Genomic DNA, 26016 nt, shown 5'->3' on the forward strand with positions numbered 1-26016 from the left:
ATAATTTTAGCCCCACCGAAACCATCTATTTTTGAAACATCTGTCCCTAATTAAGCCGACTGAACTTGAATTTGAATGCAATACTAACACTGAAAATATGAAATGCACTGTTTTTGCCTACAGAAAAAAGAATGCATCAGTATGCTGTGAATCTTAGTAATAAATGAATTAAAGTACAAAAAAAATATATTTTATATCTTGTCTTTAAAGGTTTACAATACAATTTAGATGAAATGATTTGTACTGGTTTTAGGTTTGAGACAACCTTTCACTGAATGCGTAATGAGCAACATTTAAAATGTCAAATCCATATTTCCAGTTATGGTGGTGAGAGTAAGATGAAAGTAATGCAATAGTAGTGTAACGCATTACATTTCAAATACAGTACTAATGTAATGTAACTAATTACTGATTACTAATGACAGTAAAAAGTTATACATAATGCATTACAGTTTTGAAGTAACTTGTCCAACACTGATTGTGCCATTGTGGATGTGCAACCACATGTGGCGTGATTGTGCAACTCACACACAGAGTGATGGTGTTGAAAATGAGCCATGCACATGTATTAACCTTGATTGTCGCCCCCACCCCCGAGTTCTGATTGGTGAAGGAGACAAAGAAAAGAAAATGATACAGTCGCTCCATGGACCAAATGTGGCATGCAGAGAGGGAGGAGGAGTGGAGTGGGATTGTGGGTGTGGGGGGAAATAGCCCCGCTCAGCTCTCATTTTCTCCCCGCTACTACCCAGCAGAGTTTCTATGGCAACCCCTCAAAAACGGTGTGCGGTGAATTGTGGATTTGTGATGCGCCATCTGATTGCGCCGTGTAGAAGAAATGGCTGCCACTTTCGTCAGCCTTTCCCCACTCGTAAAAGGAAATTGGTGGAGTGGGCCTATGAAACAGCACACGGCATTTGCTTGTTTCCATTTGGGTGTCAATCTTTGCCGACACAACAACAAAAACAAACGGGAAGCTTTGTATCAGAACCGGGCCTCCCGCTCATCAGTCCTGGCACCCTCCAGAATGCACTCAGTTTTCCGTGCACGCGCACCCTTATGTTTGAGTTTGCAATTGATGCACCCATGATGGCAATTCATTTTTGCTGATCTCCAACAGAGGCACACAAGACCTGCTCTCTTTTTAGATGGCCGGTGGCCAAGAAAGAGACACACAAGGCAAGGACAAGTGGCACAAATCATGTTTAACTTGAAGCCCAGCCCCGCCTCCTCCCTGGCCTGTGTCACTACCTGCCTGCACGTCAGCCATGTGAGGTCTTTGTCAAGGCATTGTGTGTGAATACAACATGTGTGTGTGTGTGTGTGTGTGTGTGTGTGTGTGTGTGTGCGTGTGTGTGTGTGTGTGTGCGTGTGTGAGCTCTCTGAGTGGCAGCAAGATGCTTGTAAGCTGTGCCAGTCCCCATTAGCATCCCATTATAAACCAGCATGCACACTCTTCACTTTGAATGCCTGCTGCAGCATGCTCGTGTGTGCGTGGCTGTGTTTGCGAGAGTGTGTGTAGGTGTGTGTGTGTGTGTGTGTATGTGTGTGTGTGTGTGTGTGTGTGAGAGAGAGAGAGAGAGAGAGAGAGAGAGAGAGAGAGAGAGAGGGGGGGGGGGGGGCAGACAGACAGAGAGAGAGACGGACAGAGAGAGAGAGACAGACAGACAGACAGACAGACAGACAGACAGACTAAGAGAGAGAGAACTGATTGAGATGGCCTCTTTTTAAAACATCCCAAAAAACAGCAATGTTTTGTACTGCTCACTATTCAGTATTAGTGTGTCTGCAAGTGCTTTGGTTGTTTTGTTTGACCCAGATTTCTCACCTACCCCTCTGTTGGTAAATTGAATTTCCGGAGGCAGCCTTGCGCAACAATTACGTTCAAGGTACATGAAGTAAACAGCGACATCTGCTGAGTGGAAATGTTGTTTCGATTGTATTCACAATTGAAGTTTGAAAATCACCAGCGAACAAAAGTCTCTCAACATTAGACATGACCTTTACATACTCTCCGCCATCTAATTAAAAAGCCTTTATATGTTCCATCTACCAATGGTACTGATCAATTATGTGAAAATAACACTTTCCAACGACATTAAAAGGCTCAAATTCCCAACCACCATTTCGGGAAAAACTCTGAAAACTCAAAGAGCTAAAACTTCGAACTTCTTTAAGACATTGATTGCTTTAATTATACTGTGAAAATACAACAAAATAAACTGTCTTAATTTTTTTTTGTCCTAATCAATGGTCTGTTCTGAGTGTGAGTATGTGTTTGCCCGTTTTCCGTGTAACAGGTCTGTCACTGGGAAATCAGTCTACGGTCCAAATTACATGCATGGATAGAACAATTTAAAGGTGTATGTTTCTCTGATACTAGATCGTATCAAGATGAAGACAGACCAAGACTACGAAAATCAAAGAAAAACAAAACACTCAATAAAAACAGCACGAAATGATCAGTATTCTCCCATGTTGTTGTTGTTGTTGTTGTTTTTAAATATTTATTTACGACACACAAATTAGCCTTGTCCAAGACTGAAACAAGATTGAGTAAAAATGCCTTAAATTCCAAGATGAGACCTCTCATAACAGACGGTGTCTTAAACATCAAAACGTGCCTCTATTGAATTTGTACGAATTGGTTTTAAAAGACTGATTCGCGCAAAGTTGTCTGTGCGATCATATCAAATGCAATAGTATGGAAGAAAAAAACAGTCGCTCTGTAATCCATTACACTGCTGTCAAATTCTGTCAGGTTCCAAAGAAAATCTTAGCTAAAGAATTAACCACGTCTGCTGGAAAAATATTTTATTTATTTATTTATTTATTTATTTATTTATTTATTTATTTATTTATTTATTTATTTATTCATTTATTTATTTATTTTTGCATGACAGGAAATAAAATACGTCATATTTTTTTGCAATAAAAATACATCTTTAACCACCAAGAGATGCTTGCGTCAATGCAATTGTGTGATCATCTATCCAGCCAGTGTTCCAAAAGTACGTATCCTTGTTAGGGTGACAGGCCAGGTGTAACTCAACCCAGAGGATTTTGGCGATGTAAACCCTGCACTGGTCGCAAACCAATTACAGATCAGCATTTTTACTTTTCAATCTATGCGAATATATATGTTCACTGCATCATCAGAATCCAGATCAGCAGAGGATGCGGGGCATGGAGTGTGCACAGGAGCTACCTTTGATGGTGACATCAGCAGATGTGCACAAGGTCATCAACATGGCGCCCTCTGCGGGGAATGTGTTTGTCTGCTCCGGTTGCAAATGTCAGCTTTTTCATCTTTGTTGTGCGTTTTTTGCGTTTCTTTCACCAGACAGTTGCCATGCGCTGGTAGCATACAGCAGGGGGGCAGGATTGAACATTGCCAACGCTCGTAGCTTAGTGGATTTATACCTTTGAACATACAAATCATTGTGAGATCGCACGGGCAACCCTGCCGACTCCAGGAAGTCCATGCTATGAAAAGTCGATGACCACTACCAAGTCTCTTGCTGGCAAATATGCAGTCGCTGCAAAAAAAGCTCGACGAACTGAGAGCCAGGATCACAACGCGGAGGGAAATAAACTGAAGGGGGTGAGGAGCTTTAAACAACTGGGCATCCACATCATAGAGGACCTCACTTGGACACTAAACATCAAACAGCTGGTGAGGAAGGCACAGCAGCGCTGACTTTCAGTGGTGGCGTAGGTTTGGTATGTCACCAAGTGTCCTCAGTAACTTTAGCAGCTGCATTTTGGAGGAACGAGCTGCATCACTGTGTGGTACGGCAACTCCATTGCTACGGAGAGCAAACGCCTGCAGAGAGTGGACTAGACAGCATCCAAGATCACCGGAACTCCACGTATCGTCCCTGCAGAGCATCTTCCAGCTCAGAGTCTGCAGGAGAATTGCCTCCGTCACCTGGGAACCCACCCACCACATACACAGACTGTTCACTTTCCTCCCGTCAGGCCAGAGGCACAGACGTGTAAAATGCAGCACTAGTAGACTCAGAAACTCTTCCTTCCCCTCTGTCATCAGACTCATTGAGCTTCATTGTACACTGTGCACATGACAATAAACACTTTGAATCTCTTGAATCTGCGATTGGCTGGCAACAAGTTCAGGATGTCCCCCTCTTACTGCCCAAAGCCAGCTGGGATAGTCACCAGCAAGCCTGCGACCCTTGCGAGGATAAGCGGCTCTAGAAAAGGGATGGATGGAATCTCTTGAAGGTTCTGAGCAGAACAAACCCACGGAAAATAATCAGTCCAGATAATATCCCAGCCATGCACTGAGGGTTTGATCATCAGCGCTAGCTGATGTGTTTGCAGACATCTTCAACCTGTCCCTTGCAAAAGTCCCCACCTGCTTCAAGTCTGCCACCATAATGCCTAACCCCAAGCAGAGCACTGTAACCTCAGAGTCAGAAATCCACAACCGCACATCCAGCATCAGAAGTGTCAACACAGGGACACTCCAGGGCTCTGTGCGGAGCCCCTTGTTTTACCCACTCTTCGCTTATGTCTGTGTCACCTCCCAGAGCACCGCCAGCTTAATTAAGTACCCGAAGGACCCTACAGTCGTTTGCCTGATCACTGTGGGGTCGAGATAGCATACGGGAAAGAGGTGGCAGACCTTGTGGCCTGGTGTCGTCTCCACCTCAACGCAGACAAGACCAATGAGCTGATCATTGATCCAAGGCTGCAGATGGAGTCACAAAAACTACAACTATTCATCAATGGGACAGTGGTAGAGAGGATGAACACCTTTACATTCCTTATCACTTACATTTTGGAGGCTCTCACCTGGTCCCACAACACCTGACAGATCATCAAAAACTCCCAACAAAGACTGTACTTTTTTGAGGAGAATGAAGGAGTTTGGCATGCCTGCAAAGATTCTCAGCAACTTCTACAGATGTGCAATTGAAAGTGTTCTCACTACCTCCATCCCTAGAAAATGTGCCATCCAAGATGCCATCCAATCTGGTATGGCAACTGTACAACACAAGACAATATGACCCTTACTCTTATTGCCCAAATTACTGTTTTTATTGCCTACTTTGTTATTTGTTTTATTGTGTGGAATGTAAGCCTGCTTGAGGAAGTAAACAGAGTAACAATTTCATTTTTGACAATAACATTTGAATCTTGAATTTATGGCCACTTCAATGTTTTCTACAGTGAAATATTGTAGCTAATAAATGAAACCGCCACAGTGCAAAATCTCTTCCACTCAGTTTATTCACTTAACTGAACATATTTCTCCACTGCTTGGTGGCGCTTTGACTGCAGGCTGATTGCAGTTTGCACTTTAAAGATGCAGTAATATAGCAGATAAACATTCAAGTCATTTGTATTATATTTCAGTATGCAAAAAGGTGCGTGGTGGGATGACGTACATATGATGTAATGTCTATCCCGACGATTAAAATTGCATTTAAGACATTTTTAAATTACCATTTTTTAGCATTCCTGTCATTCTGTCAGCAAAACGGGTGCCAGTCGGCGATGGACTGACGGACAGTTAGTCAGTGTTTATAAGGTGCCCACCTCTGGAAATAAATGTACACAAAACATTGCTACACACGCAGCTAAACAGAAGATTACTGTATCATTATGACATCCTGTCCGTCGTCTGGGAGGAGTGGCCGAGATCTTAAAAAAAATGGCGTATAGGTCTGATATATTGACAAAATACAATGTTACTAATGTTATTTGGAATAACAATACATCCTGAGTCCTGAGATTTGATTTTGATTTGAGAGCTACACAATATCTCAACATTAAATTTCAGTAGAGTTCATGTGTTTTTTGTTTTTTTTAATTTTACATTTTTGTTTTTAATTCCTGTCAGGAAAATTATTTCAGTATGCCTCCTTTTGAAATTAATTGCTACATTTGTGCAAAAATCCGGCATGTGTGCTACTTAGCTTCTGTTAACGTTTGATAATTGTATATAGCAGCACTATTGGATGGATTTGTTATTTGATACAGGTCGCTCAGCACTACTGTTATAGTACGACCGTTCTCTCTTTTTATTTAGAATTCATTTCGCGTTTTGAAGAAATGTAAATGTTGTAAATCTTGGTCACATAACAGTTTCATTTGCTTTTGTGGACAGTGCACGTGTGGGCATCGTAAAAACTGGCGCATCTTAATTTTTGCGTCATGTCAAGCTTGGTTTATCATAATTGGGAATTTGGCAGGGAAAAGAAGGCGTTGAAAAGACTTGAATTTCATAGCACCGTCTTTCTTTTTCTTATTTTCTTCTTCCCTTTCTTCTTCTCTCCTGAATGACATTTTGACATTTTCTAGGGACTTTTTGATTTTTACACTGTGAACTACATGGCACAGGTTATTTCGTGCGTGTGTTTTTTCTTCTCCCCACAATCACACAAACACGGCGCACACCTGCCGCTGACATTGTTGCCACTTTTCTCATACTCTACTTGGACATTAGGGGTCTGCTTTGCCTCATCTCCTGGCCTCTTCCCTCTCACGTCCACCAGCCCCGCTCTCCAGAGCTTTCTATGACTCCTCTCCTGTTCTAGAGGAATGTTGAGTGTCTCTTTAGCCCCCTCCCAAAAGATTAAGCCCTACCACACTCCCCCCTCCTCTCTTCATTCCATTCCCAAGTATGCCCCCTAAGAGTTGCCGCATTTTTATCTGAGCCCAGTGATTGTGACGGATTGGCCGCATGACACACAGACACAGACACACATTTGCGAACGCATACCTGGGGGAGTGCTGCCGGGCCGGGGAGGGACCAGACAACGGCGAGCTGACGATATAAAGCCTTGCCATGATGAGGCCAGCGTCCTGCCCTGAGCTGGACACTACCCACTTCCTCTGTGGCCGCAGGACACCATCAAGACAGGCAGCAGGCCAGCCTCCAACATGAACGACATCTACAAGGCAGCGGTATGTCCTCATACAATTGTTGGCTCATTTGTTTGTATAATGGCTCAAACTATAAAGTCTTGGAGATCATTTACATCATGGGTGGACACCCAAAGGGACCGTCCGTCCCCCAGCATGGGGTAGTGTATGTCCATCTATTAAATTTGATGTTGCCGTTTAACTTGAGTGGTCTCCATCAGCAGCTCGCATCAAAGGAGCCTTGATACCGTCTCTCGACGTTGGCCCATTTCACCCCTGACAGTCCTGAGAGGAACCCCTCAGGAGGGCTGTGCCAACTTCATTCATGACTCCAAATGGATCAGTGCAACTTTGCATGTGCTAATTTGGGCTAGTTGCTTGTGGTCGTCTGGTGCCAGAGTGGGGCTTGAGCATTAGATAACCCAATCCAACCAACCCCCAGCCCCCATCACCCTGCCACAGGGCTGAATTCCAGCATTATCAAGAGCCTTCGAGCTGTGAGGTTGTCTGCATGGACTCGCAGCTAGCTGCTTTGGCCTCACACATCCCAGTGGAATAGTGCGGCTGAGACAGAAAAGCCACACAGGAATGTTTATTACATCTGGTTGGGTGGATTGATTCTTTCACATATATCATCCCTTGCAGGAGGGGTGCATTTAATTTATAGTGGACAGATAGACAAACAGACACGCAGTGTAGCTCTTACATAAGCAGCTGTCTCCTTCTCTCATTCGTAGTAGCTTTTCCAGGATTACTGTTCTATTGTTGCACCCGAGCCACAAGCTATGCTAATTTAAAACATTGTGTATTCCGTCCTTTATGGATCCCGATCCTCGGCCTATTTTTAACCCTGCACTTGATGTATAGATTCTGTGTTCGCTCGGGGATGGCCCGGCGTTTTAACTAAAATTGGACCCTTTAATTCACTATAAAAGTGATTACAAAGTAGAATTCGCTTTGGGCGATCTGAAACATTTCTCCATGCGTCGGTGAGTCGTCAGATGGCATACAATTAAAAACAAATGAGTGTGTTTCCTAAAAATCCATAAGCAAAACTCCTTTGCTCTGTTTGCAGGTTGAACAACTGACAGATGAACAGAAAAATGGCAAGTGTCCTGTGAATAAACCATATCTTGAATTTCCTACAAACTCAAAAATATTGTTGCTAATTTGTGCATGTGGGTGCTCTTCCAGAGTTCAAGGCCGCCTTTGACATTTTTGTCCAAGATGCGGAAGATGGATGCATTAGCACTAAGGAACTGGGGAAGGTGATGAGGATGCTGGGCCAGAATCCCACCCCAGAGGAACTGCAGGAGATGATTGATGAGGTGGATGAAGATGGTAAATCAGACTTTTTATGTTTAAATAAAAAGAAAATTGCGTATGTTCCGTTATGATATCATTTGTTCTGCTGTTGCTATTGTCATGTGCTTGTTATCCTTTTCAATTGGCCTTGTATTTGTCACCTTTGTCATTTTTTTATAGCCATGTACTTGCCATTGTCCTTCATTGGCCATGTTTTTGTCACCTCTGTCATTTGAATGCATTTATCACCTTCATCATATAGGGTCATGCATTTGGTGTTGTGAGTGGTTTGTTCTTGATGTATACGTTGCCATGCAGTTGCTATGGTCCTTTAGTTTTTATTTCTTAGTTTTATTTGTTATGTCATATAGGATTGATGTCTGGCAGTGCTTAAGATCCGAGTTCCCAGTGCTGACAGAGTGTCAAGCTGGCTCCCTTGTCCCCATAGGGGTCTAATGTTCCAGGTTTAGTTTTGCGGGTCTAGTGTTCCGGGTCTAGTTTTCCAAGTCTGTATCCCCGAGTCTAGTTTTCCAGGTCTATATTTTCAAGACTGGTTTTTCAGGTGTTGTTCTCCACTCCTAGCTCACCAGCCCCTAATTGTTTTCTTTGATTTTGTCTATATATTTGGAGCCTCTACTTTATTGTCCTGGCTGCTTCTGTGTCAAAATTCTGTTCGTGTGACATGTGATTTTTCTTTGGTAGGTCAGTAGGTTTTATGTATCGGGACCGTGAATATGCAGTTAAATGTTAAGAAGCCTGATTTAACTATATCTGACATACCTGAGAATCTACAGTATTGTTATTATCTGATTGACTTGCTCTTTTAAAATTTCAATGTATATGTCAACTGATATAACATTTTCAGGGTTCAGGAGTGACTTCATGAAGAATCTGCTTGGCAGACTCTGTGGTGGCACAATCATTTCTTACCCGCAGTCCATCAACTGTAAATATGTGACGGAAATCATATATTAGGTTGTTATCATTATGTGTTTATTTCTTGTCTAGAATAGCAAGCATTGCTATTTGTCTATGCAGTCCTAGTTCATCTCACCCCAGTCCTTAGATAAAGCTGTTGACACAGGAAAGCGTGAACTGAAACCGTGGCCCAGCTGTTGGCGGCGCCTGGCTGGCTCGTTTTCTTATGTCTTGTATTGTGTAATGCTTTGCTGAATTAATAAAAAGCAGGCGGGGACGGTTGGGCTCCGACGGCTGTGAAGCGAACACGAGAGTGACAGCATAGTCGCCCCTTGCCGGCAAGAAAAGTCCATCTTGACCGGTCTGAGTCACTATTTTGCTGCTTAGCAGCTGGGCTTGTCTTAGTCCTCTTTCATAGATTTCTCTGTCAAAATAATAATATGTTAGAAGGTTTTTTAAGAAAATGACAAAATAACAGTACTATAATACAATTTTATAGCCACACGTGTATTCTCCACATGTATCCATTTTTATTTTTCCTGCATGAGGGCTGTGAAGGCTCACTGAGCTCAAACTCAGTTGAGTTGGAATGGATATCAAGGTCAAAGTGTATTTATTGTCATGTGCAAAGTGTAGAAACACGTTTCTCTGTACAGTGAAAGTATTACTTTGAAATCCCCTTCAGTGTTGAAAAATAGGAATGACAAGACAAAACCAAAACAGTGTAAAAACAACACATTAACGAGCACAAGTACGAACGGTATGAAGCGGGTTGATTATAAACAGATCTCTTCAATAGTGTGCAAGATATTGCTTATCCACATTAAAAGGTGATGAAGTAGAAGTTGAACAAAAGGCAAATTTTGAGTCAAGTGTGTGTGTGCACAGGGAGTGGCACGGTGGACTTTGATGAGTTCTTGGTCATGATGGTGAGGTGCATGAAGGACGACAGCAAAGGGAAGTCCGAGGAGGAACTGGCGGAGTTGTTCCGCATGTTTGACAAGTGAGTTGCATTTTTACTATTTCTAATACCGAATGGAACTTAGCTGTTATTCAAATAAAATCTAATGAATGCAAGAAGACAAAGTCAAGTTGCAATGCTGCATGTAATGACAAAAGCTCTGCGCTGCCATGCAATTACTTCCTGGTCCTTTTTGGCAGCCAACAATTTCAGCAATTTATGCAGCCTCTCTGCGCTAGCCAGACAACTTGAGTGGGCGTCTTTCTCCCTGCTGAGGTGTCGCAATTAGATGCAAGACAAGATCAATAAGGGGTCAGGCGAAAACCCTAGCTCATTTTCATGCCCATGTGTTTCATGTATGTGTGCGTTTCTTTGAATGTGTGATCTCACAGAAACGCGGATGGTTACATTGACCTGGACGAGTTGAAAATGATGCTGGAATCAACAGGAGAAGCAATTACTGAGGACGATATCGAGGAACTGATGAAAGATGGTGATAAGAACAACGATGGCAAAATTGACTATGACGGTGAGGAGTTTGAAGACAGTGAAGGAGGAAGTGCTTTCTTCTGTCACTCATAGTAGGATGACATGACCACGACAAAAGGGAACACACGTCTTGCACATTTCCTTTGCAATTCTTAGTCCATTGACTTGTATGCATGTTTTAAAAATCTACTTTGGACTATTGACGCTTAGTTCATTGTTATTCGATGCATGTTGGACACTTTTTGCTAATGTGGCCTGTTCTTTTTGCAGAGTTCTTGGAGTTCATGAAAGGAGTGGAATAATTGATCTCCTGAGAACATTATTTTTGTATTCCTCTGTCACATCTGGAAAACTGGAAGCTGACTTCTGGTTGGAGCTTTGGAAAGACAGCAAGATTTTTTGCATCTGACTATTTGTATTCTATGTTCCCCATCACCTCCTCTTGCATCATTGTAAATACAATGTGTAGCTATAGTTTTCTGCCCACGTATACTGAATTTGTGTAAAATACAAATTTCATTTGCAGCATTTTTTTAATGTCTGATGGTCAGTTTACAGGTATTTTTATTGACCAGTTGATGTGCAGATACGTTCCCAAAGCCGAAAACTTCTTTGAGTCGTCATTCTGTAGTGACTTTGAGACCAACCATCAGCTTCGGCATATTTAGTGATGCGCATGACAAACATTTGACTATGTATAGACACCCTCAGGACTTTTTATCTTCCTCTCATAGCCTTGGAAAGCATGCGTTTGATTATGTGCTTGGAATGTGCCGTCAAGAAATAAACAAGATGCATTTGTCAGAGTAGTTTGATGCATCCTCTTTTATTTCCTCATAATTACTCAATAATTACTGACAAGCCATTTTTCTGGACCCTCTTGCTGTTTTGCCCGTTTGTCGTATTTGAATTTTTTTTTCACAGTAAAAAAACAAAACAAAATAATGCACTTTTAAAGCCAGTTATGATTTCATTTCAAGAATGGATCTCAAATCCGTAGCCATTTGTTTGCTCTACTCAAGCTTGTCTGTGGCATGCAATGCATGGTCGCTGTGTGACTCTCTAGTTGCCCGGTCTATTGAGACAGGAGCTATTTATGTCTAATCATGTTAGTGCCCATGTTAGGGGATCTGGAGTGACTGTCTTCGTGTTGACAATCCCATGCCTTTGTCCTTATAAAGAACTCGAAACGTGTTGCAGACCACAGCGCGCTATCTCCATGGAGGATTGGATGACAGCTGCCAACCAAAAGACCAGTAATGATGAAGACGGCCGCTGCACATCTTAGCTCAATTATCTTTTGAAACGGTTGGTTCTGAAAAAAGTGACATTTGAAATTGATACCTAAGTAGAATGACTGTTCACTGATGTGGCTTTTGAGCACGTGTGCCTTTTGGTAACTGGGTAAAATGAAGCTTTTTTTTTTTTTTTTCAACCTTTATTTTGCTCCACTTATGAGGCTAAATAAGAGACAATATGCAGAGAAACGCTGCACCACTGTAATTTATAAGCTAGGTTTTATGGACACATCCCAGGTAGTGTGTAAACATCTATTTACAGATATTCTATCCATTAGTAGTGAAGGTTAGCAGCTCTACCCTGAGAAGAAACCATACACAGACATAGCTGATCTGAATGTAGATGTACTACTCACTAGCATATATGTAAGTAGATTGAGTCACGCAATTTTTGAATATGCAGTTACAGGGGGCTCACCACTTGATGTCAGCAGTCAACTGCTGTCAACACATGTTGACGCGCTGTGTTGGGCTCATGAATGGCTACACCGGACGACGGAAACAAATACGCTTCCGATGTTAAAAAAATAATAATAATAAAATAGCGGGGTATCACCTCGGCTATATCGATGAATGAATGCTTCCACATTAGTAATCTTGATTTATGAGAGTTTGCAGGAACCATGTGCAGAAAAATATAAATTGTGAAACGAGTAATTCCCATCGATAGTGTTAAATACTTGTTAAATAAAATATTTCAAATGTAAATAAAAGTGTATGTCGTACCGACAAACACATTTGTATAGACACAAACAGTAGACAGAATACAAATGTAAGTTGACAGTCATTCGTAGCTAACATTTCCGTTCTCTGTTTAATTGTGATTGGTCACATGTTAACAGAAACCAAAAAACTCCACTGTGATTACCCACATGTTTTTGAGGGGAACTATAAATGAGGAATTTGACATTTTGATTATGATCAACAAGTTGAAAATTTGAGGAAACGCTGCCGGACTAACCTACAGGTGCTAATGTTCAGAAGTTCAATTCTTGACCAGTTGGTAAGGTCACGGTTGTGGGACAAATCCCACGTACTGGTCTGCTGGATTTTTTGTTTTAAGAAATATATATATATATATATATATATATATATATATATATATATATATATATATATATATATATATATATATATATATATATATATATATATATATATATATATTATATATATATATATATATATATATATATATATATATATATATATATATATATATATATATATATATATATATATATATATATATATATATATATTTTGGGGGGGGGCGTGGCACCACTCACTCACATATGTGCACTGATATGTAATGTGTTAGTCAATGCTGACAGGTCTAAAATTTATTTTTGTTTTCTTTGGAGATTTTTCCACTTTTGTCGTGGTCCTCAATGCATTGGGGGAGCAGACCGCCGCTCATTGAGTTGAAGGGCTTCAGAAGAGTATATTTTGTCATGTCATTAGTCCGACCGCATGGTGACCGCATTTGCCCGCCTCCGTCCATCGTCCCACAGGTGCACCATCCACGATCTGGTGAACAAACAACACCACATCGATTGGCTCCGTTTCCTCGCATTTGTAAAGTCGCTAAGCTAATGTGTGCGATGCGGACGAGGTCCAATGGTGCTTTTCCCTCCATCAATGGGAGGCAGCGCAGCAGCAGCTGGAGAAGTGTATGAATGGAAGCGGGGTGTGGCAAGCTGTTACGCAAGCTAGCCTGATGACTCATGCTGGTTGTTGTGATCGCACATAGCAGTTTAGGAGACACCTTCGCCACTGTGGATTCCGGTGACTCAAAAAGTCGCATGAGACCAGTGTGGCAGGGGAAGTGTGACGCCGGAGGGATAAAAGGGATTTGCATTGATAACACCGATATACTGTTTGCGATCACCATTACATAACGGATTCCATTCGGTTTTATTAAACCAGGGTGTGCGACACAAACAGTTCATACATCCTCAGTAAAATATTGTCATATTTGTGATTCATTCACAGTCACACGCTTCATGAAATCGGGCTACAACTGTCAGTGAGCCGAGCCAAGAATGCGATGTGATTATAACCTCTTCGCAGCGCTGTCTGATTTACGGCGCGATAAAAGAGTCACAAAATCCTCGGCAGAGTGAGGATGAGGGCGTTAACCACTCATACCAGCTTTGCGCCACCCACACAGGAAGGCTTCAAATGACGGTTCCTGTATTTCTGGCTTCTCAGATTACATAGGGGGGGACAATGTCACGTAGCCTACTTAAAAAAACATAATTGTTATTCCCTTTATTATCTTATGTAATTGGACATTATTGTGCTGTTTATCACTTCAAATAAAGACAATGCATTCTTGGAGCATAGGATTATGATATAATAATTACTTATCAGTGCCAGATTTGGCTTTTTTTCTTTTTAAAAAAGTGGTAGGCTTTTTTCTAAGTTATCATGAATACGCAACAAGGAAGTGGAAGATGACACAAAAAGAGAGTGAAAGGCCTGTGACTCCAGCTTGAACAGACACAATGTTGTATCGTGACGTTCCATCCCACTTGTGGCGCTGAAAACATTGAAGTACTGTGTGTGCACTGCCTGCGCATAATGGCCCACACAACGGCGAGCCCGAAAGACACAGAATTGGCAAATTCCACAATAACTATTCATTGATTCCAATGAATGACGATGATTGTTTAGCCTGATTGTACCATGGGGTGGGGTGGGGGTTCTATTTTTACCACTTTTCCAAAGGGATATCCTGTGTTAAACTGTGCAGTACACTGCAAGGAATATGCCATTCACATCATTTTTAGACCATGCGTTAATTTGTTTGCTAAAACATTAACAGGATGCTAATAATGAACAAGTCTTTTGAAATTTCACACTAAGGTATATACATACATACAGTATATATAATCTTTAGCTCTATAATAAGTAATTCATCTTCACAAAATCAGGCTTATGTTTGAGAAAACGAAAATTTAATTATACACTTGATCCCATTTATTTTATTTTTTTTTTTTATAAAATTTGGAGGTTGCTCGGTATGTATGTTGCCAAGTTGAAATTCCCAGTTTTGAGAAAAACACATTTAAAGTTTTAGTTCAATCATCTTTTAATGGTGCACATCATCTACCTATCCCTTATTTTCATACACTTTGGGTAACCTTTTGAGCCGCTGGGAAACGAAAGTCGAAACCTTGACGTGGCTGACAAAAATGTATTTGGCAATTTTTGTTGACTCAAATATCACTCAATTGACTCAATCGTTACCTTTTGGGGCTCATTCATTCAGTCTGTACAGTAAGCAGCATTCTGCCTTGTAGGAAGTGACCAACAACATGCAGGGCATGACAGTTCCCAGAGCTGCCTCGTGCACCTTTGCCGAGCACAGAACACATGACAGAGAGATGACCTATCTGTTGTATAGCGTGGGGTGAGCCATGTTAGACAACACCGGTGCTCCCTCTCATTCACTTGGCCACGGACTCAAGTGCAAACACACAAATTTGTTCCCGTACAATTGTGAGCTCAGCCTACTGGAAAGCGGCGGATGGTGGAATTGGCTCTGAATTGAGACTTCTGGTAGTAACAGATGGGCGGATCGCTCCACCACTAGGAGTCCATGTGGCTCTGATTCACACACGACCTATATACTCTTGGACTAAAGTGACACTTTGCTTACTCTTCCCATGGCATATTGTACATTAATGTCCAAGTACGATTCATTTGGGTTAGCTGTTGTTTTGATACAGATACACTTTTATTTAGGGATGCTAAGTGTTCCTAGAATATTGCCTGACAAGATGGGTGTCTTCAAATAGGATTTAAATCTTGTAGTATGGTGACACAATCATATGCATAGCTGAGCCTGCTACAGCCTCTCAGAGAGGGAGAATCTGACTCCAGATCTGTTCAATCCATCCCACATATCGACAAGAATGAAGTACTGAAAACGGTTTCAATTTCAAATAAAAGGAGATACAAGTATATGCCTATTATTGTCACTGTAAAAGTATTCAAGGGACTCCATATTGGGCATGTCAGCTGCCATTATGGCTTGGAGCACACATAAACGATATCGTGGTCATCCACTTAAGCCATGAAGCTGAACCCATAAAGTGCCGTCATTCAACAAAAATGACAGAGATGTATGATGTCATCATTTCTCAGTTTCATGAGGTCTGGGATGGCGCGCTCAGCAAGTGTTGAGATTAGGATTATTCCACTCTGGCATGAAAATCTACTTTACAAGCAAAGGGAGTCCACGGAGAAATGTTGTTGTTATTCAAACTGTTAGTGCGCTTTCTCAAAAATAACAATCTTTATTGCCTGTTACTAAGAATGGCCATCTCTATTTGTAAATTTGAATAAACATATTTGTATTCCAAGTATTGTGCAATTCGGGAAGAAGCAGCTGTGAGAATACTGTCAGCCATGCGGTATGCTAAGCACACTCTTATAGCCACAGCAGATGCGAACCAGCTCCAAATGGCTTTTATGTCACATAAACAAGTGGGCCCTGACACCCAGCTCAAATCCCAGCGGCCTCGTGCACATCTGCTTCCACGATAATGAGTGCAGAATTAGCACATTTGGCATTGAAAAACTGTTTGTGGACCACCGGTTTAGTCATATCTCTTGTATCTTTTGAATTGGACCCTATCCAATACTAATATAGATGCCAAATTAAATCATTCAGCATCACAAAGTTAGAATGAGATGATTTCGATTTAGGAAGCTAAAATGTCCCAACCCCCTGATTTAATTTATTGACTCATAACACCTTAAGACATTTTGTGCCATTTTGTGCTTCACTTTTTGCGGCTTCAGTGCTTTGTGTTTTTTTGTTTTTGTTTTGTTTTTTTCAAAAGCCTGTCACTTTACAACAGCGCCGACATGATGCACTGCAATAACACTCCCACGCTTGGTCCTAACATGCAGTCTAACAGCCTGTTAATAGTCAATCCTGTCCAGCTGCAAAATAAGGCACTCCTGCTTCAAACTGAACCGATGCTCGTCCTTCTAAATTAAAGTGCTCATGGCATTTCGTAAAGGTGGTGCGCTTATGGCTGTGAGTGAGAGAACTGCACACACACGTGGGGCAATAGGAAAGAATGAGATAGAATGATAGCACAGGCTGAGACAGGCCCTTTAAGAAAACTTGTATTGTGGGTAATCGGCGGGCGGGCGGGGCGAGGTGGGTGTTGGGGGGTTAGTGCTCGGGCTGCAGGTGGAGTTAGCGGCTGTTCACCGCGCACTGTGTGCTGTGTATTGTAACGATAACAAAGTTTGTTCCCAAAAAGAGACACATGTTGAACTATATATATATATATATATATATATATATATATATATATATATATTTTAGACACATGTTGAACTATATATATATATATATATTTTATCAACACTTTATAGAACAACTGACAACTCGGCAGCTCACCAAATCTTGCTCCTAATTTAATAAGTATTATGTAACACTATGAATTGTTGAACGTATTCTCAGTTCAATGTAAGGGACTCGAAGTAAAAATACTAGCAAACAAAAAAGAATTTTGAAATCAACACAGCTGTTTATCTTTTTTAACGTTCTACCTGATGTATCATGAATGTTATTCCAACATTATTGTGAGGAGACCATATGCCCGGGCTCCATACGGTATCTTAAGTCGGCAAGCAGCCGTCTATCTATCAGCAAATCTACATGAATGAATAAAATACTGTACCTTGTGAAAGCTCAAATTGAAGAGGCTTTATGGTTTTTTTTTGTTTTTTTTTACAGGCGATTAAGGAAAATCAAATACGAGTCCTGCTGTGGGGTGCAGCTTTCTTTGGCCTGTGCTTTACTGCCACTACCTTTTCTGGCCCAATAACAGATCTGGCCTGCAGGTATGTGACTTGCCAGGTTCAGTCTTGCAGAGAAAGCCCATCACTCAACGGCTTTCATTCTCCACACCTTGATGCGTTGCCAGGCGTGCCCTTTCATGCACCGTAATGCTGATACAAATGTTGAAGGCTGAAGTAAAAACCTGTTATCATTTTCTCAAGCATATCCCTCCTGAAGCTGGAACTAATATAGCACCCACACAGCTTGCAAGGCATTAAATCCTGAGGGATAACTGATGGGTAAATGACCATTCCTTCTTTCCGAACGCACATATTCTCATTTGTACACATGGAGGGTCATTTTCTGTATAGTAGTTTCGCTTTCGTAAAAAATGCTCAGTCAATAAGGCATCTCAAGTACAGCAATAGAACATTAAGATGAAGATGAAGTTAACAGTCACATGAAGTGACACCAAATCCACATTTCAGAATACATTTAAAACTGTTTCGCTTTCACGCGCATTAACTGCTGGCTTGACAAGATGACACAATGGATATACCATCTTAAAGAAGGCGCATTTCCCAAAGTATATTTTGAACGTAAAATTCATGGTTTCAGAAAGCGGCATGGCTCATCAGCGTGCAAATGCGCTTGTGCAAATTTGACCGGAATGCAGAGTGAAAATGGGTCAGAAAGAAGCTAATGTACTAATAGAAATTGCATTTGATATATGTAAAATGATATATTATTAGATTTTATTTTCATTTCATTGGTATTAATTTTAATTAAAAGCCGATTTATTCGCACAGACAGAATTACTTAAAAGTACTTTAATTATCATGAAGGACTTGGAGTTTAACTGTAATTTTTTGTTGTCTGACATGGGAAGCCATTTTGTCATGTGAGAAACCAAGGAGAGAATGAAACGCACACAAGCATGTTCAAATAAAAATATACAATATATTTGTTATATAAACTTGTACAGAATACTTTGGACATTTAAGTTAAACATACACTATGTATGAGGGTCAGAATCAGGTCAATGTTTGATCCTTCATTATGCTTGAGAAAAGGTTCCGCATTCAATTGACTCTATGTGCATCTTTTACAAAACGTGGCAACCAAAACAGCCCTTTGAAGAGACCATGACATGACAGAGATGCTTACAAAAATCCCTGAAAAATAGTTCTCAGTGAGGTAAGAACACGCTAGTCCAACTTTCGCTCATTCCCAGGTATTAGTTTGAAAGCTCCACGGGCAAGTAGACAGCTAATTATGTGCCTTCACGTTTCCTGGAAACGTCACCGCGCCAGAGAGAGAGGTGCACCGGAACAAATATTGTCTTGAGAACTAAACATGGTGAATGTTTGTCCGTTATGAGTTTAGTGCACGTATTCATGTTAAACTTTTGTTGAGGCTAAAAGGAGAAGCCTCGGTTCAGTTACCGGAAGTCTATTTCATATTCCGTTTGAAAATAAGAGAAACAAACAAACAAACAAAAAAAGGTCTGCGGTCTTTGACGGAACAGAAACATGCAAATAGCCTCCTGCGATACACAAAATCAAATAGCAGGGTTCGGTACTTCAAATGTAGTTTGGTAGTATACAGCCACTTACGTTTAAGCTTCCTGTTAATACAATATGAGCGGGAACATTCTGACAGGAAACATGACCCACTAGCTTGTGTGACGGTTTGCTTCAATTGCACAACACTCCTTGGACAGCCGACAAGAATGACAAAGTTGGAAAGAAATCTAAGGCCGGATGACTGGAGTAGCTTATTTTCCTTAAGTTGCAAAACATTCAGATTGACCAAGACTCAATTAAGCCCTCCCCTACAAAAAACAGCCATAAGAGCAATCTGAAGAAAAACATTTAAACATGTTCTGGCTTTTATGGCAGTACATGACAATGCAGAGTATTATTGTCACACACATTTCACCTGGTGTTACATAGTAAGGCATCAGACGCCGACTCAAATATGGCTTGGCTTCCGCCAAAGTCGCGGGGAGGTCAGGAAGCCGACAAGCCGAATCAACCGCCACCAACATTCAAGACGTTCATGTCGATTCCAGTGTGTCCAGCTGAAAGACGTTGTGATTGGTTGGCGTGGTGAAGAAGAGCTGGTCTTCGTTGGTGGAGCGGTTGTCGCAAGGACTGTGCAGCCCCAGTGTCCGTTCAAAGTCCAATAATTGACCCATGAAGTTGAAGTTGGGGGAAATGTTGGACTTCTTTCTCTTGACAAGGTCATAGGCGTCGTTGAGCGACAGGTTGAGTCTCTGCATCAAGTAAGCCACCGTGACTGTAACAGAGCGGCTAATGCCAGCCAGACAGTGGACCAGGATGCCACACTGCTTGGACCGAGCTTCGTCTGGAGAGAAAAAGAAGGTCGCCGTCACTTTTCATTTAGCGCCATAGTAAGGCTTTTGAAAAGAATATGTCATACAAAAACAATCCACTTGTATGCACAATGACACCATTATCATCCTCTATGGAGGACCGAAAAAGCCAGAGTCTCATACTGGGAATTCGTTAGCTGTCAACAAAACGTGCACCAAGTCTAACTTGTGACCCTGCAATCAGGATCAGTACAGAGAGTGGAAGTGCCACTTCCTTCCTGGTTCTACTGTGAACCGCTCATGAAACTGACAAAGGAGCTGTGGTTTGGAGTGCAGTCCCGGTTAGAGAGAATCAGTCAACCTGAAAGCAGCTCAGCGCCAACCCATTTTTGTTTGAAATGTTTAATCACAATTAGCGGCCTTTGCACGTGGTCACAGCATAAACCGAAGCTTATTGACGAATATTACAACGCCTTTCGTCCTACGGTAGAAATAATTATATTCAAACGCAGGCACAACAGGTCGTTTGCCTGAAAAATTGGCCTCATTCTAAACATAAAAGTTAGTGGATGAATTGTAATCTACAATCTAAATATGATCTTATTGCATAATAAGCTAATTTCACTGATAGTTCTTAACTCTTGTATTGAAGGCCATCAATTGTTGGTATAAACCAGTGCTTCTCAGTTATTTTTTGTAAAGCCCCTCCCAGGAAAGAGAAAAGATTTGGCGGCCCCTGCTCACTTCCGGCAGTGGCTGTAATTAAAATCATTATCTACAAATCTATAAATGTAATAAGTATACCTAAAAGTACATCCTTTATTCCACAACAACAAAAGAAATAAGGCAATACAAAAAGCCTAAACGTAACCTTTTAAGCCCGTCCTTGGGGGTCATCCGCACTGCCCCGAGGGGTCCGCCACACTTTTTGAAAAGTACTTGTACAAACCATTTTCACAACTTTAAAGCTTGTTTCACTGTCTGTCTCTTTTGGAGAAATATTCAAACAAATATTAGCTGCATTGCCATTTATGTGCTATACAGTAAACAGCATTCACTAGAAGATTAGGACGTCATCTTTCGAGCTGGAGTGAAAAAAAACTTTCTTCACGATATATATCTGTGGCTCCTCTAGTTTAAATTCATACAGTTTTTGCATAATATGAATTAAGCAGCAGAATTCACCTCAGTTTATATACCTCAGAGGTCAGCAATTTTACCAGTTGTTAACTTAAAACAACCTCACAGATGCAAAGGGCTTAGGTTAATGAGCAATCACAGCACAGCCTGGAAACATCACATGATCAAACCTAGAAAACAGGTGTCATTACCTGAGCCCTTTGCAACTGTGAGGTCAATTTTGGTCAAGCGCATGTGGCAAAAAGGCTGCCTCCTGACATGGATTAAAACAGGTGGATTTTTCTGCATAATTTATATTTCACATCTGCAATTTAATACCATGAATACCATGTTTAGACTAGGGGGGTGTACAAAATAGTACACATTTATATAAGGATTTTTATTTTTATTTGTATTTTTTAATTGTACTTTCCCTTTAAGCATTTCCTGCTATTATAACAGAATGAAGAAAAATCACGGACCACTACAATGTATCCCACCTGGGTAGATAAGATTTGCAATAACGCTATATGCACCAGAAACAAAACGAACAAAACAAAACAAGTAAAAGAAATTCATCAACGCCCTCTACAACATGACGGTCGTGTAGCTGATTTGGAATCTAGGCATTGGATCCCCTGAAAAATAATTAAAAGCATTTAACTATGCAAGATATCAACACGTGTGGTCCTTACACAGCTAACTAGGCTTTATATTTTCCATTACAATACAGATTTTTTTTTTTTTTTAATTGTCAGTTGGTTATCACCACATTAAAAATGTCTCTTGCCATTGTGATCATAAACAAACAGAAACTCAGCCCACACTCACCTATAAATGATATTGCCTCTGGGAAGAACTGGGACAGATTTTGACTCCAGTGGTCGGATATGGGGATCTGTTTATACCTGAAGCGTCCATCATGCTCAAACATGTTTGGGAGATTGGGTGTGACGTTCAAAATGTACTTGATGTTGTATTGGCGCAGTACATCTAAGTTGGTCGAGTCTTTGGCACAGCCCAGGTAAAGGTAAGGTAGGATCTGGACCGGGAAAGTAGGCTGATTGCTGGGGAGCGGGCTCTCCTCCGACTCCGTAGCGCTGTTGGGCTCTCGATCGGAATCCCCGTCCGAACAGTCTGAGCTGATGCGCAAATTTCCGAAACCCAGAAAGGAAAGCGGAGGAGAGGAACTCGGACAGGAGATGTCGAGGAGAGTCTCACAGTGCTCTGGGTACTCAGTGTGGAATTTTACAAAGCCACCTGGAATATAGCCAAAAGAACACACGTGAGAAAAATCATCTTCCTAGTTTAGAGAATCAAAAAACAAAGTCACTTCGAGGAGAATTTGATCGGCACTGGAATGAGGTGACGTAGTACATAAGTAGATCCTGTTATCAAAACAGACCATTCATGAAATGCACGCCTTCTCCAAGCTCAGCAAAACACAGCGTAGCCATTTTGGAATTTTAATTGAGAATCTCAATGGCACACTTAAAAAAAAAAAAAAAAACCCGAGCCAAAAAGCAAGCTCATCTATTTGACGTATTTCGAGGGGACGACCACAATCGAAATAACAAGATTCATTAAACAGAAGGCGTCTTTTTAAAGTGTTTTCACTTTTTGCGTCTCTGCGCGCAGAACAAGCACTCAAACAAATAAGACTTGGCGCACCACTACTACTAGCTTGATTTGGATGTTGATAATAGGACATATGCAACAAGCGTGTTTGCCTTTTCAGGTTAACACGAGTCCACTCTCGACAGCACGGTGCAGAAACTCGAGTGAGCCACATTTTAGCTAACGTTCAAAAGTAACTTGCTTGGATCCTCACCTTCCAGGTAGTGCGCTTTACAGCCATCCTCCCAGAGTTTTTGAAGGAGCAAGCCCAAAACGGACGATGGGGTTCCGCTGTCCGGCCAGCTGACGGTGCTCTCGTCGTAGAGAACCACCGTGTCCGTTTGACATCGCCGCGTAAAATTCTCTTTGTCCTCGTGGTTGGGAATGATGGTCCGAATGGGTATGTTGCCCTTCTTGAACCTGCGGAGCATCAGGCCCGGGATGATCACGCTGATGGCGCCTTCGATGTGCGACGACTCGTACAGCTCGTGTGCGCGGCAGTCGAGCAGGAGCACTGAAGTGGCGCCCGATTCCAACTCCACTTGCAGCCATTCCACGCTCTTACCCGCAGTCGCTTTAGACATGTCGCGCTTGGTGTCGATCGGTGGCTTTCCCTCTACATGCTCCGACTTCCACGCGGCCACGTACTACATTTTTCCCGCAAAAAGGGAGCCCCGCGGCCACGACGAGCGTTCGGCTTGCGCTTGAGCTGAGCGGAGAGCTTTCCCCCTTTTTTTCCGCTTCGCCCTTCCCATCAAGCGGGGAGAGTTAGCCTACTAGTGTACAGACAGCGAGGCGAGTCCGTTTCAACGAAATCTATGAATCTTGAAACGCGACTTCTTTTCCCAAGGCAAAAAAATCTATATGTTTGTCAACTTCAGTTGCTCTGCATCGTACCGCACTCAGGTTTTGTCATTCCACTACACGACAGCAGAGCAACTCCAGAGGGAGGAGTTTGCTCCGGGTGACTTAAAGTCGTAGCTGGAAGAAGTTAGGTAACAATCGACTATTTCTCAATCACTTTTAAATACTTTCGCCTTCACTTACTATAAGCGGGGTGGGTAACAAACCATCATTTTGTTTACTAAATATTTACTCCAAGGTTGTTTTCAGATTGTTTCTGATTTAAGGTACTTTTCTACAACAAAGGAGAATTTTAACTCAAGAAAAAAAATCACAAATTTCAGGTCTTTCCAAACTTTTTACTGGTACAGCACTGGCAGTTACAAGAGATTGTCACGCATTTTAATTAGAAGCACACGTGTTCAGGTCAAGTGAACATTAACAACTCTGGCAGACAGCTATATCAATTCATTAGCCAACAGCTCTTCTTGTTTTACCTTGTAACAATACAATATTTTTGGCCTGGGGTGGCTCATCTGGAGCACTGCATGGGATCATTCCTAATGGTTGAGTCCATATGTTTGAGAAACCTAAAAGGGAGTGAGAAGTAACTGTGAGTTTGAGTTCTATTACAACTAGAGAAGCTTTGCATGAATGTGGCAAGAAGAGTAGTTTCATCTGAATTGTACAAAAAAAACACAACAACGCCAAAACCGCACTCAATGCATTTCTTAATAGTGACGATGCTTTTTATTCCATATGTGGATCTCAAAACCACTTATTTTGTTCCTTAGTATGTTTTTTTTTTTTTTTTTTTGGGGGGGGGGGTCTATGCGCAATCATGTTTGTAAACTTTAAGGTTAACTAATGATGCAAGCCATCGTGCAAGGGGGCTCGTTGGTGAATGAGGGCAAATAAGAGGGATGAGGCAGTGAGATGCGTGCAGAGGCAAGGCGAGCGTGCGGCTCATCTGCTTCCACACGTGAGTGGGGGGTGGGCAGGGAGCAGATGTGCAGAGCATCGGGATTAACAAGAATGAGGAATACAGATAAACCTGCACATACGCACACATGCTAACCATTGTACGCTGATCCAGCAACAAGCACATTGGTTTGCACATCCCACCACCGCCGCATGCGCACCTGCTTCCAACACTTACACCACCATGTACTTACATTATGCCTGTGGCTCTACATGCTCGCCCACATAATTGTTGTTCTAACAAAACTCCAGTACTGCAACAATAAGCACTGAACAGGCTGCCATTGCCGGAAAGGGGTAAGCATGATTGAAAACTCCACACACGTTACACATGCTGTGCCTTTTCTGTGTATGATGTGAAGGATGACCTCATCAGTCACATCTGTCCCATGTAACCTACACTATTAATGCATTCATTGTAACTATTCAGTAAATGCTCAGAGAGAATGAAAGACTAACATGAGCTGAGGTGACCCGCATAAAAGCCATGGTCACCTGACTTCTCCACTTCCACCAGCACGTTGGTTACATAACGCTCTCCAAAACGTGACCACATGATAATTCGAGTGTGCAAGAGGGGGCGTCTTGGGTTTGCAGGAGTCCGGGTTTTGCGTGTCAAGTTGTGCATCTGAGGGCTTCCGTGCAAAGTCCTCACTAGCACTCCTGTCATGTACACATGGACAGCGGGCTGTAGTCAGGCCAGCCTCCACTCAAAAAGACTAAGTCAAGCCTAAAAGGTTCATTTTTAAAAGATTGTCTTTCATTTCCAAGATATTTGTTGTTTGATTGTCTTTCATTTCCATGATGATGTCATCATCTGAAAAATAAAATGGAACATTTTCCTAATTTTTAGACTGTTTTCTTAGCAAACACCTGACCTATCTTTTTTTCTTTCTCGTGCTCTGGATATTTTTGGTACTTTTGAAAATGTTCTCTGGAGTCACATCAATATTTACATCCACAGATTGTATGCAGGGATGACAGTCAAGTTTATTTGTATAGTAAATCAGGGCGAGTTTTTTTTGTGTGCCTCCCATGAAGTGGGCTCCTCCGAAGAGCTCTTTGCGGCCCTGGTTTGGCAGAAAAATACGCAAAAAATATATAATATATTAGACTCAATGGCACTCAGATGATTTAAAAAAAACTGAAGTGCTGTTCAAGATCTTACGTGTGCCTCTGTACTGCACCTGTAGCAAAACACAAAGCGGACATTTTTGCTGATTTTCCCCATCCGTGTTATCTCAAAAGTAGATTGCAATATCCTGCTCATTGTTGATACCATCTAGTGGTTCATGAAAACCTCCAACCGCACAGCATGCACAAGTATGAGCCATCAGTACAGAGGCATTCCTGTCACGGACTAAAACGGAGACCAACTTTGCCCCCTTGTGGTGAAACCAAATATGTTTTGAAATGCGTTTATGAATGAACCGCCTCGGAA

At 41.7% G+C, this 26016-nt stretch overlaps 2 protein-coding genes across 2 annotated transcripts; one reads left to right on the top strand and one right to left on the bottom strand.

Annotated features, from left to right (window-relative positions):
• The first annotated feature begins 3129 nt into the window (after positions 1-3129).
• tnnc1a (troponin C type 1a (slow)) lies at positions 3130-11376 on the top strand. The gene is made up of 7 exons (XM_088407412.1): positions 3130-3240; positions 3344-6936; positions 7970-8000; positions 8089-8235; positions 10006-10120; positions 10471-10607; positions 10838-11376. Exons 2-7 carry the CDS (start codon positions 6913-6915, stop codon positions 10867-10869), a joined length of 486 nt encoding a protein of 161 aa, XP_088263538.1. The 5' UTR covers positions 3130-3240; positions 3344-6912; the 3' UTR covers positions 10870-11376.
• A 7241-nt stretch (positions 11377-18617) lies between these two features.
• Positions 18618-23679, bottom strand: LOC148427734 (dual specificity protein phosphatase 7-like). Its single transcript, XM_088409023.1, has 3 exons — positions 22966-23679; positions 21966-22394; positions 18618-20047 (listed from the first exon to the last, which is right to left on the bottom strand). The coding sequence occupies exons 1-3, from the start codon at positions 23333-23335 to the stop codon at positions 19737-19739; spliced, it is 1110 nt and encodes a 369-aa protein (XP_088265149.1). The 5' UTR covers positions 23336-23679; the 3' UTR covers positions 18618-19736.
• Between the last annotated feature and the right edge of the window lie 2337 nt (positions 23680-26016).

The sequence above is a fragment of the Hippichthys cyanospilos genome, chromosome 2 (genome assembly GCF_059441005.1).
Source record: "Hippichthys cyanospilos isolate Australia breed blue-spotted pipefish chromosome 2, RoL_Hcya_1.0, whole genome shotgun sequence".
In the NCBI taxonomy this organism is placed as follows: Eukaryota; Metazoa; Chordata; class Actinopteri; order Syngnathiformes; family Syngnathidae; genus Hippichthys; species Hippichthys cyanospilos.